The 20,108-nt window shown below is 42.1% G+C and overlaps 1 protein-coding gene across 1 annotated transcript in view; it reads left to right on the top strand.

The window, feature by feature from the left end:
- LOC140493433 (low choriolytic enzyme-like) overlaps nucleotides 1-20,108 on the top strand; it is a 182,122-nt gene that overhangs the window by 121,691 nt on the left and 40,323 nt on the right. The window contains exon 8 of the mRNA XM_072591862.1: nucleotides 5,701-5,782. Within this exon, the coding sequence (XP_072447963.1) occupies nucleotides 5,701-5,782 (82 nt within the window). The remainder of the gene's footprint in view (nucleotides 1-5,700; nucleotides 5,783-20,108) is intronic.

Raw genomic sequence — 20,108 nt, forward strand, 5'->3', positions numbered from 1 at the left:
AGATAATAGCCACCCCTAGTATCCTACTTGGTCTACAGAGTTGACAAGACATAGTTGTGTCCATTGGAAGCTAAAGTAAGGGCAATCAAAGGTGCCAGCTCCCAGGTCTGTACCAGAGCTTAGGTCTTTCCTTGGGTTGGTGACTTATTATGGAAAATGCATATGTAACCTGGCCTAAATCTTTGCACCATTACACCTATTGAATGAGGGTCAGCCTTGGAAATGGTTACATATCCAAGGTGTAGCCTTTAATGAAGTGTAAAAGCAGTTATTGTCGTCTAAGGTATTGGTCAACTACAGTCCCAAGCAAGATGTGGTGCTGTCATGTGATGCCACCCCATATAGTGGTGGGGTAGCGTTGGCTGACTGGTCACACAATGGAGAGGAACACCCGATAGCGTATGTTTCCCAGATTTTGGCTGATGCTGAATGAAAATATGTCCAGATAGAGAGGAAGGCTTGGTGGTCATCTTCAGTGTGAGAAAATTCTACCAATACCTTTATGGATGTAAATTTGTCATAGTATTGGATCACAAATCCCTGCTAGGTCTACTTTAAGAGGACAGGGCCACGTCTACCATAGCTTCAAGTCAAATTCAGTGGTGGACCTTTATTCTAAATGCGTACAATTTCAAGTTGGAACATGATCCAGGAGGCCAAGTGGCAATGTCTTGAGCCACCTCCCACTGGCAGATACACCATCGGTGGAGCCTCCTCTGGAAGGGTTCATTCTGGATTTCAACTTTCTAGACACCTTTCCAGTTACCACTGACAATATCAGACTGAGGATGTTAAAATATTCTGTCCTGGCAAAACTAAAGCAGCTAGTACTGATGGGAGAAACAAAAGAGCTATCACAACCAGAGTTGAAACCTTGCTGAATCTGGTGAGTCCAGATCACTGAGGAGGACAGCATTTTATTATGGGGAGCAAGAGTGATTGTCTGGAGTAAAGGTCACAGCCTGATACTGGCTGAACTCCACCAGGCTTACCCAGGGTTTTCAAAACAAAGGTGTGGCAAGAAGTCACATCTGGTGGCCAGATTTGGATGCCAACAGAGCTGTGTTGGTCGGGCAGTGCCCAAATGTGACAAAAAGGACAAAACTTACAAGCAGAAGAACCCCACATTCGTGGGAATGGCGGAGTAAACCCTCAACTCAGTTACATGTCGACTATGCCAGTTCTTTCATGAGTTTAATGTTCTTAGTCATGTGGATGCCATTCAAAGTGGTTGGACATGCATAGACTTCACTCATGAAACTCGGATGACAGTTGAAAAGCTGCGAGCATTGTTTGCAATCCACAACTCCCAGAAGTATTTGGTCATGGGCAACAGGACGTCATTTACAAGAAGGGGTTTTGAGTATATCCTAAAGTCAAATGGCATTCAGTATGTATTGAAAGTGGAGTCGCAGGTAGATAGGATAGTGAAGGCGTTTGGTATGCTTTCCTTTATTGGTCAGAGTATTGAGTATAGGAGTTGGGAGGTCATGTTGTGGCTGTACAGGACATTGGTTAGACCACTGTTGGATTATTGCATGCAATTCTGGTCTCCTTCCTATCGGAAAGATGTTGTGAAACTTGAAAGGGTTCAGAAAAGATTTACAAGGATGTTGCCAGAGTTGGAGGATCTGAGCTACAGGGAGAGGCTGAACAGGCTGGGGCTGTTTTCCCTGGAGCGTTGGAGGCTGAGGGGTATCGATAGGGTAAATAGGCAAAGTCTTTTCCCTGGGGTCGGGGAGTCCAGAACTAGAGGCCTTAGGTTTAGGGTGAGGGGGGAAAGATATAAAAGAGACCTAAGGGGCACCTTTTTCACGCAGAGGGTGGTACGTGTATGGAATGAGCTGCCAGAGGGTGTGGTGGAGGCTGGTACAATTGCAACATTTAAGAGGCATTTGGATGGGTATATGAATAGGAAGGGTTTGGAGGGATATGGGCCAGGTGCTGGCAGGTGGGACTAGATTGGGTTGGGATATCTGGTCGGCAGGGGCGGGTTGGACCGAAGGGTCTGTTTCCATGCTGTCCATCTCTATGACTCTATGATAGCTCTATACCATCCATCATCCAATCGTCTGGTGGAAAGAGCAGTCCAAACTTTGAAGGCAGACTTAACGAAACAGCCTACAGCTTCACTTGATACCAAAACTGTCCTGGTTTCTGTTTGGTTCCAGGACCATGCCTCACCCAACTATAGGGAGTGCTGATGGGGAGAAACCTCCGCACTTGGTTAAACCTGATATTCCCAGATCTGGGGGAGAGAGTGAAACGGCAGCAGGAATGCCAATGCCAGCCAAATGCTTCCACTAAGAAAGACAGACAGTTTCCTTCAGGGGGTGAAGTTGGTGTCAAAACAATGGAAATGGCAAGGTAATGTCAATGCAAGGTCAGGTCCAGTGACATACAGTGTTTGGGTGGGAGAGGCGGTCCTGAACAAGCGTGTGGATCACATAAATGCTGCAAACCCCTGAGTGGGCAGGAGAAAACATACCCTGCTCCTCAGAACAGCTGGCAACATTGTAAGAAGCCATGGGGTCTTCCTGCCTACTGTCAAAGAAACCTTGGAGTCTGAGGTGGATTCAACTGATGTTGCACCCCTCAATACCATTACCATCTGAAGAACGGGAGGAATTTCTTCCAAGACGCTCCAGGCTAAAGAGGTGGGCATGGTCCAGTACACACCGCTCGTGTCAGAGTCAAAGGAACCAGACCTCGAGCATAAACACCCCTTGAGAAGTTACAAAAAAGAACAGGCCTACATCCCCAGCCTTACCTAGGCAGGAATGTAGTGATTGGAATGAGGTTGGTCAGGTGTTGGCCATTAAGTAGGAGTTCCCTGATTGGGCTGTTAACCTGTTCCCATAAGGGAGTCCTGGCTGACAGGTATAAACATGAGTCTCAGGGATTCTCGTCACTCTAGGGACAGGCTCTGAACTGGCAGGTCAGAGTCCATGTACTGTGTACATGTTAATAAAGGGTGACTTGTTGACAGGATACCAGACTCTGTGGAGTTATTTCAACTCTCAGATAAAAATTAAAGTTTGCTAAAATAGATTTAAATTTTAGTTTTGGTTCTGATTTGTCTGTGGTTTGCCAAAACTAAATTCTGGCCTTTTGATGATGTAGATCGTTTCTTCTTCTGAATTGCAATCTGCTCTGGCCTCTGGCCTGTCCTTTTATGTGTCATATAAAAGCTTAACTTAGTAAACAACTTAAACAATTATCTCATCAGGTAGCTTGACTTGTCATTTAGTTTAAGTCACATGCTTTCTTGGAAATGAAGTTTTGAACTCATTATTTAGAATGATTTCTGACCTTTAAAAATATTGACTTCAAAATGTTGTAGCGTCACTAATAGGCTCGATTTTTTTTCTCTGCAGTATTGAATATTTTTCTTTGCATACAGTACATTTACTTATAAAAATTTTTGACTTTTTGTATTTCTTGCCTTTTCACAGCAAATTCAGAACTAACCTCCAATAAAATCCATTTGTGACAATATATTGTAGGATTTTGCATTTTGTCTTAGGCCTAAAAAGTTCCAAATTGCCCTTATTTTTGTTTTTCTGTTGCTATTTGCCTCATTCCACAGTGTGGTCTAAGTAAGTTAGTTTGGCTTTGGAGAATTCACTTTGAGACAACCACATGTCCAAATTGTACTTTTGTCACCAATTAATCAGTTTGTTCAAGTTATGTAAATGGTCTTCCTAGGTTTGGCAGAATACAATGAAATCATCAAGAGCTATGATATGGTTTCACAGTTCTTCAATGACCTTGCTAGTTAAAATAAGTTTTTACTGTGGTTGGTGCATTTTTCATTCCAAACAGCATGACTTTGTATTGCATCCAGTGTTACAAAAGCTAATATTTCTTTGATTGTATCAATCACTAGAGCTTGCCAAAATCCTTTTATCAAGACAATGTTTGTAATAAACTATGCTTGTATTATCTCAGTAATCATGGCATCAAATATCCAAAATTGAGGATTCACCTTTCTCATTCAGGAACGTCTCCCTAATTAATTTTAATGAACCTCTAATCTCATGATCTTAAAACGTTTGAATGAACTAAATCCAGTAGATTCATTTGGGGAATTTCTGGTAGCAAGTAAGAAATCTAACCCTTTACCCAAATCCTGTGAGTATTTGTGACAGTATGCCTTAATCACGGAGAGTCTAATTACGGCAATGTCCCCAAATACTCCTCAAAGATTGTAGGAAAGGAAACTTGGTACATAGTCAGCCTTTCATCTCCTTGGAATTAATGCTTGTATACAATTTATTTAATAATGTTGTTCTCCAGGTTATTAATGTGTAGTAGATTATGATGACTTCATTAAGGCATGTTTCTTAGTTATTACGGTGTTTAAGGCAAGCTGAAATGATAGACACATTCACAACTGTTAACTGGGTCTTTTCCAGATTCAACACATTATTAGTCTATCATGCAATTTTTGGCAGGGAACACTTTTTGAATCATATATTTCAATCAGCAGTATTTCAAATTACAAACACAATAAATACTTGGCATTATCCATCCATTAATTTTAAAGACTCATGTAGAACTGGTGAAAGTATTCTCCACTAGAACCTTGCCAGAATTTTATTGAACCTACCTCAGCTGAAACCTAGCAGGATCCTTACATATGTCACTGGTACCTGTGATCCTGATTCTCTTGACTGGTGTTTTATTTATGAAAGTTGTTTGTAAAAATTAATCCTCACAGACTTTAAATGTTAATCTATTTGTGATCCTGTATTTCTGATGGTTCATTAAGTCTCATTATTTTGCAGCTTTAAATTTTAAATCCCGGTAACACAAATATAAGAGCTTTCCCTGCCTCGCAGTATTATCCCTGTTATGGACCAGACCAGGCCAGGCTTTCCAAAGTATATTATGGAGATAGCTTAGACCCTACTTTTATACTTTTTAAAAAGACAAGTATAAGGCACTGTGTTCCAGACATAATTCAATTGGTCCACCACTAAGCTTTAATCAAAACACACTTTATTCTTACAATACAGTTAAAATACAATGGACAACTTTATTCTATTGAAATATTTGACAAAATAATGTATTATTTAACCACTACTCAACAACTGTTCCAATATGGGCAGCATCCCATAAACACACCCTTGGCAAAGGCAATTCATCATCACAACTATTAGTCTCATGTGCTGTCACTGTCCAGAACAGTAAAAAGAAATCTATCCTTTCTGATTCTTAAGAGGAAGCTTTCTGTCTAAGACTTTATCATAGCAGCAGTGAATTTAAGCTGTAGCAGCCAACAAAACCCACCAACTAACTGAAAGCAAAACTAAAATCTTTTTGGGTCTATTTGAGCCTGATCCTGCTGACTCATGATTCTTTTGTCTTACTTTAAAAAAAAACCACCGGGAAGAACTCAAAACTGTTTACCAACTGCATGTCTGAAGGAGACATTCCAGCACCATTGTGACAACACCCCACTGCAAAATAAAAAGGACAGAACATGTCTCTTAAAGGCACAGTAATGCCATATCACCTGTTCTCAATTGCAGCATAAACTTTAAGAATTCAAGACATATTTGGTGGAGATGACAACATCATCCACAACACAGAATCAGGAAACAGTCATCGTGTTCACTAGTTGTCAGACATGTGACAATGTGTAAGTGAAAAGTAGCTTATTTAAATTAATTTTAATGTCTGTTATTTTTAAAGGCAAGGAAGAACAATTTGAGAAGAAAGACTCAAATAATCTGGGCACACCATATGATTATGATTCCATTATGCATTTTGGAAAGTAAGTGACACGTTGTATTGTGTTGTAGTCATGAGTAATATTTACTTAAATTACGACACAGGGGTAAACCCCTCAGTTAATTTAAACCCAACACACAGAGAAGGCTCACCTTGCACCATAATCTGTTAAATTTCGAGAGGCAAAGAACTATCCCAGATCTCATTGCTTAAAGTAAAAATTAACAATTTTATTCCTTAAGTCCAAAAGAGAACATTAAAACCACAACTATTTACAACTCCTTTCTCTTAAACCTACCTTTTACCTCCCACTCTACAATACTGGTCTGATAAAAAATAACTCCAATTAAGATTTACAAAAAAAGAAATCACGTTTCAAAGCCAGACAGCTTTGTAGATTTTCCTCTGTATTTTCCTGGGTCACCTTTTCTTTGGTCTTCTACTGCACAACTTTTCTTATAGACGGTTACCTTTCAGAGAGAAGTCTTTACTTGTTGGTGCTCTTTGTGGTCCTATCCCTAACTGTTCAAAATATCCGGTTTTATACGCTAAAACATCAGATCATTTCATTGGTTTGATGTCGTCCCAAACAGTAAAATTCAAATTCCACAGGGTTGTAGTATCTGGGGCATAGTTTAAATGATTGGCCGAATTTAAATTTGTTTTGTTCCATGGCAACGCAACTCTAGCAATTTGTTTCAACCAAATGTTACATTTTTAAATTGTTCAGGACACTCTGTGCTTTCAGTCAGCTCTTGCCAGCTTGCTGTCTCTCTTAATGGTACAGCACAAACCTACACTTTCATAACAATATGGTAGCTTTTCAAAGTTTGGGAGAAGATTTTTAGCTCGGGTGCTCGTTGTTATGGTTCTGTTCACCGAGCTGGGTTTTTGTGTTGCAGACGTTTTGTCCCCTGTCTAGGTGACATCCTCAGTGCTTGGGAGCCTCCTGTGAAGCACTTCTGTGATCTTTCCTCCGGCATTTATAGTGGTTTGTCTCTGCCGCTTCCGGTTGTCAGTTCCAGCTGTCCGCTGCAGTGGCCGGTATATTGGGTCCAGGTCGATGTGTTTGTTGATAGAGTCTGTGGATGAGTGCCATGCCTCTAGGAATTCCCTGGCTGTTCTCTGTTTGGCTTGTCCTATAATAGTACTGTTGTCCCAGTCAAACTCATGTTGCTTGTCATCTGAGTGTGTGACTACTGAGGATAGCTGGTCGTGTCATTTCGTGGCTAGTTGGTGTTCATGGATGCGGATTGTTCCTGTTTGTCCTATGTAGTGTTTTGTACAGTCCTTGCATGGGATTTTGTACACTACATTGGTTTTGCTCATGCTGGGTATCGGGTCCTTCGTTCTGGTGAGTTGTTGTCTGAGCGTGGCTGTTGGTTTGTGTGCTGTTATGAGTCCTAGTGGTCGCAGTAGTCTGGCTGTCAGTTCAGAAATGCTCCTGATGTATGGTAGTGTGGCTAGTCCTTTGGGTTGCGGTATGTCCTCGTTCCATTGTCTTTCCCTTAGGCATCTGTTGATGAAATTGTGGGAGTATCCGCTTTTGGCGAATACATTGTATAGGTGTTCTTCTTCCTCTTTTTGTAGTTCTGGTGTACTGCAGTGTGTTGTGGCCCTTTTGAATAGTGTCTTGATGCAACTTCTTTTGTGTGTGTTGGGGTGGTTGCTTTTGTCGTTTTGGACTTGGTCTGTGTGTGTGGCTTTCCTGTAAACCTTTGTGGTGAATTCTCCGTTCGGTGTTCTCTGTACCATCACGTCTAGGAATGGGAGTTGGTTGTCCTTTTCTTTCTCTCTAGTGAATTCATCTATACAATGTATTCGCCAAAAACGGATACCCTCGCAATTTCATCAACAGATGCCTAAGGGAGAGACAACGGAACAAGGACATACCGCAACCCAAAGGACTAGCCACACTACCATACATCAGGAGCATTTCTGAACTGACAGCCAGACTACTGCGACCACTAGGACTCATAACAGCACACAAACCAACAGCCACTCTCAGACAACAACTCACCAGAACAAAGGATCCGATACCCAGCATGAGCAAAACCAATGTAGTGTACAAAATCCCATGCAAGGACGGCATAAAACACTACATAGGACAAACAGGAAGACAGCTAACGATCCGCATCCATGAACACCAACTAGCCACGAAACGACATGACCAGCTATCCTTAGTAGCCACACACTCAGATGACAAGCAATATGAATTTGACTGGGGCGACAGTACTATTATAGGACAAGCCAAACAGAGAACAGCCAGGGAATTCCTAGAGGCATGGCACTCATCCACTGATTCAATCAATAAGCACATCGACCTGGACCCAATATACCGGCCACTACAGCGGACAGCTGGAACTGACAACCGGAAGCGGCAGATTCAAACCACTACAAATGCTGGAGGAAAGATCACAGAAGCGCTTCACAGGAGGCTCCCAAGCACTGAGGATGTCACCTCGACAGGAGACGAAACATCTGCAACACAAATTCCCAGCTTGGCGAACAGAACCACAACAATATGGTAGCTTCTTTATGAAATTAATGTTCCAATCCCCAGAGGTAGTTAGTGAGTCTCAAGAGGGGTATGTTAATATCCAGGGCATACCAATATAAAAAAAGAGGAGGTGTTAGGTTTTTTAAAAAGCATTAAGGTAGACTAGTTCTCAGGACTTGATGGGATCCATCCAAGATGCTAAGGGAGGCAAGTGAAGAAATTGCTAGGGCCTTTTATGAAATACTTATATCCTTCTCTACTCATAGGAAAGGATTCAGAGGACTGGAGAATTGCCAACATTGTTATAAGAAGGACAACAGGGATAATCTGGGAAAGACCAGTGAACCGTATGTCAACGGTAGGGAAATTATTGGACAAGTTTCTAAGGGATAGGATTTACTCACACTTGGAAAAATATGGATTTATTAGTGATAGGCTGCATGGTCTTGTGCAGGGAAGGCCATGTGTCACAAACGTGTTTGAGTTTTTTGAGGAAGTGACAAAGAGGGCAGGGCAGTAGATGTTGTCTAAATGGACTTTAGGAAGGCCTTTGACATAGCAGGCTGATACAAACGATGAAGTCACATGGAATCCACGGTGAACTGATAAAATACATACAGAACTGGCTTAGTCATAAAATGCAGAGTCGTGGTGGAATGGTGTTTACCTAATTCGAGATCTATCATCAGCGGTGGGACCCTTGTTGATTGTAATATATGTAAATAATTTGGAGGAGACTATAGGTGGCCTGATTACTAAATTTGCAAGGTAAAAACAATGACTGCAGATGCTGGAAACCAGAATCTAGATTAGTGGTGCTGGAAGAGCACAGCAGTTCAGGCAGCATCCAAGGAGCTTCGAAGTCTACGTTTCGGGCAAAAGCCCTTCATCAGGAATAAAGGCAGTGAGCCTGAAGCGTGGAGAGATAAGCTAGAGGAGGGTGGGGGTGGGGAGAAAGTAGCATAGAGTACAATGGGTGAGTGGGGGAGGAGATGAAGGTGATAGGTCAAGGAGGAGAGGGTGGAGTGGATAGGTGGAAAAGAAGATAGGCAGGTCGGACAAGTCAAGGGGACAGTTACTGAGCTGGAAGTTTAGAACTAGGGTGAGGTGGGGGAAGGGGAAATGAGGAAACTGTTGAAGTTCACATTGATGCCCTGGGGTTGAAGTGTTCCGAGGCGGAAGATGAGGCGTTCTTCCTCCAAGCGTCTGGTGGTGAGGGAGCGGCGGTGAAGGAGGCCCAGGACCTCCATGTCCTCGGCAGAGTGGGAGGGGGAGTTGAAATGTTGGGCCACGGGGCGGTTTGGTTGATTGGTGCGGGTGTCCCGGAGATGTTCCCTAAAGCACTCTGCTAGAAGCGCCCAGTCTCCCCAATGTCGAGGAGACCACATCGGGAGCAATGGATACAATAAATGATATTAGTGGATGTGCAGGTGAAACTTTAATGGATTTGGAAGGCTCCTTTAGGGCCTTGGATAGAGGTGAGGGAGGAGGTATGGGCACAGGTTTTACAGTTCCTGCAGTGGCAGGGGAAAGTGTCAGGATGGGAGGGTGGGTCGTAGGGGGGTGTGGACCTGACCAGGTAGTCACGGAGGGAACGGTCTTTGCGGAAGGCAGAAAGGGGTGGGGAGGGAAATATATCTCTGGTGGTGGGGTCTGTTTGGAGGTGGCGGAAATGTCGGCGGATGATTTGGTTTATGCGAAGGTTGGCAACAAAAAGATTGGGAGAGCTCCGAATAATGAGGAGCATCACCAGAGAATACAGGAAGATGTAGATAACTGGAGAGTTCGGCAGAAAAATGGCAGATTGATTTTAATCCGGACATTTGCAAAGTGATGCAATTTGGAAGATGTAATGCTAGAATGAAGTTTCCAGTAAATGACAGAACTCTTAAAAGCATCAACATGCAGAGGGATCTGGGAGTACAGGTCCACAGATCCCTGAAGTTGACAACACAAGTGAATAAGGTCATCAAGAAGGCATAGAGCATGTTGTCTTGGTTGGTCGAGGCGGAGTGTAGAAAGTGGGAAATCTTGTTGCAGCTGTAATGAACTTTAGTTTGGCTCCATTTTGAATGCTATGTACAGTTCTGGTCACTGCACTACGCAAAGGGTGTGGAGGCTTTTGAGAGGGTACAGAAATGGTTTACCAAGATATTGCCTGGCTTGGAGCTATGACGAGAGATTGGACAAGTTTGTTTTCATTTGAACATCAAAGGATGAGATAACCTGACAGAAGTTAATAAAATTATGAGAGGCATGGATAGATTGGATAATTAGAATTTTTTTACCCAATTACTAGGGAAGTTAGATTTGAGGTAAAAGGGGGTAAATTTAAAGGGGACGTGAGATGCAAGTTTTTTACAGAGAGCACAGTAACTGCTTGGAATGTGCTGTCAGAGGAGGTACTGGAGATGGATGTCATAACAATGTTTGAAAAGCATCTTAACAGATGTATGAATGGATAAGAAATACAGGGATATGGCCTGCATGGAGGCAGAAAATCTTTGGTTTAGAAAGTTATCATGTGTCAGTGCAGTCTTGGTGGGCTGAAGGGCCTGTTCCTATGCTGTACTGTTCTTCTTTTGTCTTTATTCTTTGACAAGCCCTTCATTCCAGGGATCAATTTTGTAAATCTCCTCTGGACCCCCTCCTACACCAGTACATCTTTCCTTAGATACAGGGCCCAAAACCGCTCGCAGCATTCGAAATGCAGTTTGACAAGAGCCTTCTACAGCCTCAACAGTACAATTCTGCTCTGTATTCTAGCCCTCTTAAAATGAATGTTCATATTGTATTTGCCTTCCTAACTGCTAATAGAACCTGCCTGTAAATCCTAAGAGAATTTTCACCATGGCTCACAAGTCCCTTTGTGCTTCAGATTTCTGAAGCCTTCCCTTGTTTAGAAAATAGTCCGCACCTGTATTCCTCTGACCAAAGTGTATAATCGCACACTTTCCCACATTGTTTTACTCTGTCACTTACTGACCTATCTAAGTCTTTCTGCAGCCTCCCCATGTCCCTAACACTACCTGTCCCTCCACCTATCTTTGTGTCATCTGCAAACATAGTAACAATGTCTTCAGTTCTTTTGTCCACATTGTTAATGTATAACGTGAACAGTTGTGATCTCAACACGGAGTCCTGTGAAACTCCACTCGTCACCAGCTGCCATCCTTTTATCCCTACTCTGTCTTCTGTCAGCCAGCCAGTCCTCTATCCATTCCACTACCTTGCCCCAACACCACATTATCTTATCTTAATTAACAGCCTCTTATGCAACACCTTGTCAAGGGCCTTCTGGAAATCCAAATAGATTACGTTCACTGGCTCTCCTTTGTCTAACTTGCTTGTTATCTCCTCAGAGGATTCCAACAGATTGATGAAGCTGTGCTGACGCAGTTCTATTTTACCATGCACTTTCAAGTACTCTGCAATCTTATCCTTATTCATGGAATCTAAAATCTCACCAGCGACAGAGGTCAAGCTAACCAGCCTATAGTTCCCATCTTCTGCCTCATTCTCTTCTCAATCAGGGGTATTACATATGCCATTTTCCAATTCTCTGGGACACTTCCTGACTCCACTGATCCCTGAAAATTCCTCACTAATGCTTCTAGGACCTCCTCAGCTGTCACCTTCAGAACTCTGGGGTATAGTCCATCTGATCTGGGTGATTATCTATCTTCAGACCTTTCAGCTTCTCTAACACCTTCTTCTTAGTGATGGTCACTACACTTACCTCTGCCCTTTGACCCCTTTGAAGTTCGGATATGCTGCTGGTGTCATCCACTGTAAGAACTAATACAAAATACCTGTTCAGTTGCTCTGCCATTTCTTTGTTCCCGTTACAGCTTCTCCAACCTCATTTTCCAGTGTCCAAAATCAATTCTTGCCTGTCTCTTTCCTTTTAGATATCTAAAAAAGAATTTTGTTTTCTGTTACATCTAGCTTATCCTCATGTTTCATCATTTATCCCCCCACTTTGCCTTTTTAGTTATCTTCTGCTGATTTTTAAAACATTCCCAATCCTCTGGCTTCCTACTAATCTTCATCACAATGTGTGCTTTCTCTTTTGCTTGTATGCTGTCCCTAATGTCCCTTGTCAGCCATGGTTGCCATGTCCTCCCCTTAGTATGTTTTTTCTTCCTTGGGATGAATTTCTGCTCAGCCTCTTGAATTGCCCCCCAAAACTCCTGCCATTGCTCCTCCATCATGTCTTTGTAATTGCCTTTACTCACTTATAAGACTGTTATATCTGATTCCAGTTTCTCCTTCTCAAACTGCAGGGTGAATTCTATCATATTATGACCATTGCTCCCTAAGACTTCCTTCTCCTTAATCTCCCTAATCAATACTGCCTCATTACATATCACCAAATCTAAATAGTAGGATCTACCATAAGCTGCTCCAAAGAAAATCTTGTAGACATTCCACAAATTCTTTTCTTCATGATTCACTACCAACCTGATTTTCCCAGTCCACCAGCATATTGAAATCCCTCATGATAATTGTAAATGTGCCTTTGTTACATGAATTTTCTATCTCCTGATTTATTTTCTTCTCATCCTGACTATCGCTAGAAGGCCTGTACACAGCTCCCATCATACTAGTCTTTTTAATTTGTAGCCTGTAAATATGTCTCCTATTTACATTCTGTCTGTAAGTATACTATAAAGATAATCCAAATAATCGCTATCACCAATGAATGAACTCACGTTTTACCTGTGATGTAACTCTTTTGTGCTGGGTCCCTAATCCTGGGCTTCACTTTGTCCTGTAAAAAAAATTCACAAGCTGTGAGGCAAAACAGCAAGCAAAAATCACCTATTGTCTTCCAAATTTGCTGAGCTATAAACTCATTCAGCTATGTCTCATTCCCAATTTGATCTGCCCTTCCTGACCATACACAGCTTACTAATCATACACTTTAGTAGGACTTCTCTGTATTGGGTTCTTCTCCTCACAAGAATTAATTGTGTTCCCCTTCCTGTGTCTTTGTATCTGTTTATGTTTTAATCCTCCACCTCCTCCACTTTTAGCTCTCCTTTATGTCTGTTCCATGTCTTGACATTTTATTCCTTCCTGACTGTACCTCTTCCAGATCAAGGCTCATCAGATCACACAGATCAGCATTCTAATTATCCAGGAAAATGTAAACTCTTATGACTCCAACAGTTCTTCAAAGCATTTACATTTAGGGATTACAAATAGGATTCCAGGCACCCCTAAGTGACATACTGGGGCAACAGAGGCAACAAGATGGGTTACACCCATTGTAAAATAAAGTCAGAGTGATCAAAGGTGCCCAACTCCCAAGTCTGTACTAGAGCTTGAGTCTTTCCTTGAGTTTGTGAATTATTATGGAAAGTTCATATGTAACCTGTGAGTCTCCAGCCTGGCACTCTTACATTTGTTATTGAAAAAGGGTCAGCCTTGAAAATGGTCTCGTAGCCAAGATTTCGACTTTAAGAAGGTGAAAAAGCCATCATCATCATTTAAGGTGCTGATACATTATGATCCCAAGCAAGATGTGGTGTTGACACGTGATGCCTCTCATGATGGCCAAGTGAGAGAACACCCTATAACTCATGCTTCCTGGACGTTGGCTGATTCCGAATGAAGATGTGCCCACATAGGGAAGGAAGGTTTGGTGATCATCTTTGATGTGACAAAGTTCCACCAATAACTTTATGGTGTAAATTTGTAATAGCACTGGACCACAAACCTCTACTAGGGCCACTTAAGGAAGACAAAACTGTTACTTCAGGTTAAATTCAGTGATGAACTCTTATTCTGAGTGCATACAATTACATGATGGAACATTCTGGAAGGCCAAGAGGCAAATGCTGATGCCTTGAGCAGCCTCCCACTGACAGATACACCACTGATGGTGCTGCTATTAGAAGAGTCCCTTCTGGTTTAAAGGTTTCTGGACACCCTTTCAGTCACTGCTGACAATATCAGAATGTGGACTGCGTACTGGCAAAACTAAAGCAGCTGTTACTGATCAGGGAAGCAAAAGGGTTGTCACTACCAGAATTGAAAGCTTTCTGGACCTGGCTAGACCAGATCACTGTAGAGGATGGCACATTATAATGGAGATCAAGATTAGGGTAGTGCTAGAAAAGCACAGCAGGTCAGGAAAATCGATGTTTTAGGCAATAAATGAAGGGCTTTTGCCCGAAACGTCAATTTTCCTGTTCCTCGGATGCTGCCTGATCTGCTGTGCTTTTCCAGCATCACTCTAATCTAGACTCTGATCTCCAGCATCTGCAGTCCTCACTTTCACCTTCATTATAATGGGGATCAAGAGTGATTGTCCAAGTCCAAGGTCACCATCAGATCCAGGAGTTTCCAAAATGAAGATGTTGGCAAGCCGTTTGTGTCTGGTTGCCAGGATCGGATTAGCTGTGTTGGTGGGGCAGCATGCCAACAAGGATAAAAATGACCTCTATCAGCTCCCCCACATTCATGAAAATGACCTGGGGGTAAACCCCGGACATGGTTTCATGTCAACTGTTTACGTTTTATGTTTCTAGTTATTGTGGACACCTGTTCAAAGTGGTTGGATGAACATAGAGTTTATTCATCAAACACAAGGATGGTGATTGAACGTTTGTGAGCTTCGATTGCAATACAGGGATTCCCAGAGGTGTTGGTCACTGTCAATGGGTCATCATTTACCAGCAGGGAGTTTGAGTCGTTCCTAAGGTCAAATGGAAATCGGGATATAAGGACAGCTCCACACCATCCATTACCCAATGACCTGTGGAAAGAACAGTCCAGACTCTGAAAGCAGGTTTAAGGAAGCAGCCTGCAGCTTCACTCGATACCAAACTGTCCTGGTTCCTGTTTGGTTACAGGACCCTCATGCAACTACAGGTACAGCTCCCAGCGGAGTTTCTAATGGGGAGAGGACTCTGCACCAGGTTAAATCTGATCTTCCTAGTCCTGGCGGGGAGGGGGAAACAGCAGCACAAACACCAATGCCGGACACAAGACCCCTCTAAGTGAGAGAGGCAGTTGACTTCAGGGAATGAAGTTTGGTGTTGAAACCACAGGAATGGCCCTTCATGTGTCAGAAGCATGGTTGATGGGTGGTCAGGTCCTGTGAGGTATAAAGTATGGGTTGGGGAGGTGGCCCTGAACAAGCATGTGGACCACATGGAAGCTGCAACCTTACAAACAGGGCAGGAGCAAAACATTACCGGCCTTTCAAAACATCGGCAAAGCTGTCAGAATTCGTGGGCTGTCTTCCTCCACCTAGCGTCAAAGACATCTCAGAGGACAAGATGGACACAACAGATGTTGGAGCCTTGACACTGTTACCGCCTGAAGATGAGTTTCGGTAGAGATGCTGTGGGTGCATCATGTGGCCTACGGTCTGGTAAATGCCACCAATATCCAAGGCAGTGTGAGAGGAACACAACCTGGTACAAAAACACCCCAGGAGAGGCTGCAGGATAAAGAATGGGCCTACACCCCATAAATTAGAGGGGATGGATGTAGTGATAGGAACGAGGTCAGCCGGATAGACCTCGTAGAATACAAGTTCCCTGAGTGGGGCTGTTAACCTGATCAAAACAGGGACTCCTGGTTGACAGATATAAACAGGAATGGCAGGGATTCTGCTCACTTTCGGAGCAAGGCTCTGAGCTAATTGGGTCAGTGTAGTGTACATTGCATGTGCAAATAAAGGGTGACTTGATGACAGGATACTGGCCTTCATAGAGCTATTTGACCATCTTGATTGTATTATCTGTAGTCTTAGATACATTGCTCTTTGTCTTTTCATGATTGTACGATAGATTGTAAATGGCTGAGACTCTCATACTGATCCTTGTCATACTCCACCTGTTCGACAGTACCTTAGTTAGGTGTTCTATTGATTTTCTGTGTGTTAATCAATCTTTTATCCGTGCTAATATATCACCCACACCTCCATGAGTTCTTAGTTTGTGCATTCATCTTTATAAGGCACCTTACTGATTGCTTTTTGGAAATCAAGGTGTATTAGATCTTATCAACATTTTAGTAGCATTTTGCACAATACTATATTTCAAATAGTTTTATCGTTAGTTGGTTCTACACCTTATTGTGACTACATGACCTGTGACAAAAGGTTCTGCAAACTCATCTTCCAGCCAACCTTTTCCAATTTGATTGATCTAGTTTGAAGGGAAAATTAAACTCCACCACAAATCTTACATTACATTTGTTGCAGTCCCCATTAATTTCTCATTTTAGGCTGTGCCCAATGGTAAATCTGTTGTAAGGGAGCCAATAAACTACTCTCAACATTTCCTGCTTTTCCTGAAATCCATTCTTACTGATAGTATTTCTGGATTTTCTGAGCCAAGATGCTATTTGTTACTAATATTCCCTCAATGCATCTTACTCCATGATCCACTTTTATCATGAAACTCTTCTGGTTCCCTCTACTCAGATCATATTTGCTAGTGTAGATCAATGTTCTCATTATGTGAATTTCAATGTCCAAAGCTCAGACTCCAGCCCGGCCTATGTGAGTTTAAGCGAATTTAATCTACTTTAAGATTCAAATTTATTCTGAAGAAGGGTCACTGGACTTGAAGCATTGATGCTGTTTTCTCTTCTCTCAGATGCTGCCAACCTGCTGAGTTTCTCTAGCAGTTCCTATTTTGATTGTATGAATAACTAAGTTGTTGTGGAGCAGAAGGCAGCAGCAAGTGGGGTGCCACAGGGATCAGTATTTGGGCCCCAGATATTCACAATGTACATCAACAGTTTGGCTGAGGGAATCAAGTGTAATATTACCAGGGTTACTAACAACATAAGACTACGTGGGATTGTGAGGCTTCAGAGCAATTTCGACAAATTGACTGAATGGGCAAATACATGACAGATGCAGTATAACCTGGATAAATGTGAGGTTATCCACTTTGGTGAGAAAATACAATGGAAAGTATTATTTAAATGATAATAGATTGGGAATGGTTGATGTACAAAAGGACCTGAATGACCTTGGATAGTGATCATTGAAAGCAAGCATGGCTAGCAGTTAGGAAGCCAAATCATATGTTGGACATTCCAAGAGGTTTTGAGTATGGGAGCAAATGCATCTTATTGCAGTTGTTTGGGCCTTAGTGAGACTACACCTGGAATCTTATGTGCAGTTTTTTTTCTCCTTACTGAAGAAAAAGCATATTTGCCATAGAGGGAATGCAGAAAAGGTTCACCAAACTGATTACTGCTGGCAAACCTGATGGCAGGTTTGACATAAGAGTTTGACTTGACTGCATCTGTATTTGCTGGTGAGGAAATTGCATTGAAATGTATAGGCTTCTGGCAGGATTGGACAAATTGAATGCAGAGATGATGTTTCTCCTAGGTGGGAGATGGAGGAGTCCAGAACAAGGGGTGACTCTCTCAGGATATGCAGTAAACTATTTCAAACTGAGATAAAGAGAAATGTTCTCACTCATAGGATGGTGAACCCATAGAATTCTTTGCTACAGAACTACCGAGTATGAGATTGAGTAAGATCAGTTATGAACATATTGAATGATGAAATAGACTCGAGTTGAGGTGGGCCCCTGCTACTCCGATTTTGAATGTTTCTATGATTGTTTACTGCCATATCTTTTAATGTAGTCTTCCAACTACCTTAGGCAGCTGGCCTCTCATGACCAATTCATTTGCTTTGTTCAGGTTCAGAACATTGTTTCTCTTCTACTCTCATATGATGGTAACACCTTGCTGGAAGTCCATTTGCTACAGGATTATTAATCAATCCATTCCCATTCTTGCTGACCTAAAACAACTTTGTGACATTCCATGATCTCATCCACCATAATATTTTTACAAATTTGGTTTGCCCAGTGAAGGTGAAGTTTGAAGTTGCTGGTTTCACCAACCTGGAGAAGGGTTTGGTAGTGAGCTTGCATTCTGCATCCCTGACCTGGCCGGCTCTGTATTTGTAGGTTCGCGTTTTCAGGCTGGCAGCCTGTAACCAGTGCCATGATGGGGCCATATTTATTTACAGGCTCATCAATATCTTGGATAAAGGAAGTGAATGTGCTCTAGCCAAACCTGTGGATGACAAAAATCGGTGGAAAGGCAACTGGTGAGGATAACAAAAGTGCCTACAGAGGGATATGGACTGATTACTTGAGTGGGCAAAAGCTTGTCATATGGAACATAACACAAGGAAATGTGAGGTTACACTGTTTGGTGAAAAATAGAGGGGCTGAATAATACTTAAATGGCACAAATCTGCAGAAAACTACAGCACAGAAGGATTTGGGTATACTACATGAATCACAAAAAAGCTAGCATCCAAATTCAGTAGGTAATAGGGAAGGCAAATGGAATGTTATTTCAGAGGTAATGGAATAGAAAAATAGAGAAATCTATACAAAGCATGCGTTAGCCCACATCTAGAATACTGTGAACTGTTTTGGTCATCTTATCCAAGGAAAGATATTTGAGCATTGGGGACAGTCCAGGGAAGATTTGCGAGGTTGATCTTCAGCATGGAGGGATTTTTTAATGTGAAGGGTTAGTAGGTTGAGCACTTAAACATTGGAGTTTAGAAGAATGAGAGGTGACTTTATTAAAACTTAGAGGCTTGACATGGTAGATGCTGAGAGAATGTTACCCTTCGAGGGAAAGTTTATGACCAGAGGGCATAATTTCAGTGTAAGGGAATGCCCAGTTAGACCAAAGATGAGAAAGAATTTCTTCTCTTGGAAGGTAACAAATCTATGGAATTCTATATGGTAGAGAGTTGTGGAGCTGGGACATTATGACTATTCAAGGCTTAGACAAACAACTTTTCAATCAGTAAGGGAATCAAGACTTATGGGGATAATGCAAGCAGGGATGATTAGACCAGCCACTGAATGGAGGAATAGACTCAAAGAGCTGAATGATTAGATTCCCTACAGTGTGGAAACAGGCCCTTCAGCCCAACAGGTCCACACCGACCCTCTGAAGAGCAACCCACCCAGACCCACTTCCCTACATTCACCCCAACTAATGCACCTAATACTATGGTTAATTTAACATGGCCAATTCACCTAACCTGCACATCTCTGGACTGTGGGAGGAAACCGGAGCACCTGGAGGAAACCTACACCCTCCTTCTGCTCCTACGTTTTATGGTCTCTGTTGTGTCATAGCCATCTTCATGAACTGTTGCATTAAATCTAGTATCCAGCAGTTTGGTACAAGTAAGTAGTTTTGAAGAGCATTTTAGGGGGCAGTTAATACGCAGTCACATTTTTCTTAGTCTGGAGTCACATGCAGGCCAGACCAGGTAAGGATGGCCTTCTTTAAAAGGCATTAATAAGTCAGATAGGTTTATACAATAAGCCTTCAATGCCAGATTTATTAATTGAATTCTATAAGGTGGGATGTGAGGATTTATAATGATTCTATAATGGGATTTGAGTTTATTTCTCTAGAGCATTCACCTGAGCTACTAGATAACTATTCTGATGACATTACTACTATTTCACCGTCTCTCCCAGTTGAGTCAGGTGTGTTTGTGCCCTATATGTATATAAAAGTAACTTTGTGCCCCAAGCCTGCAACCACATCCCTCCACCCCAACACAAATGCACTAGTTTCCAGTCTTTAATCTTTTACTGTTTCCTCTGAAACATGAGCTGTCATTTCCTCCTTCTGATGTTCACTTTTGACATTGAAGGTTACATCAAATGAAAATATAGTTTAGATAAGGACACATCAAAGGACTTTAACAGGATTAAAAGTATAATCTGAATAAGAATGCTTACTGCATTGAAAATAGATTACTAATCTTAAATTGATAACAGGCATCACTATTTTGAGATTGAGCATAATATGTCTCCAGTAGTTTTTGTTT

This window comes from Chiloscyllium punctatum, chromosome 22 (assembly GCF_047496795.1).
Source record: "Chiloscyllium punctatum isolate Juve2018m chromosome 22, sChiPun1.3, whole genome shotgun sequence".
Classification (NCBI taxonomy): Eukaryota; Metazoa; Chordata; class Chondrichthyes; order Orectolobiformes; family Hemiscylliidae; genus Chiloscyllium; species Chiloscyllium punctatum.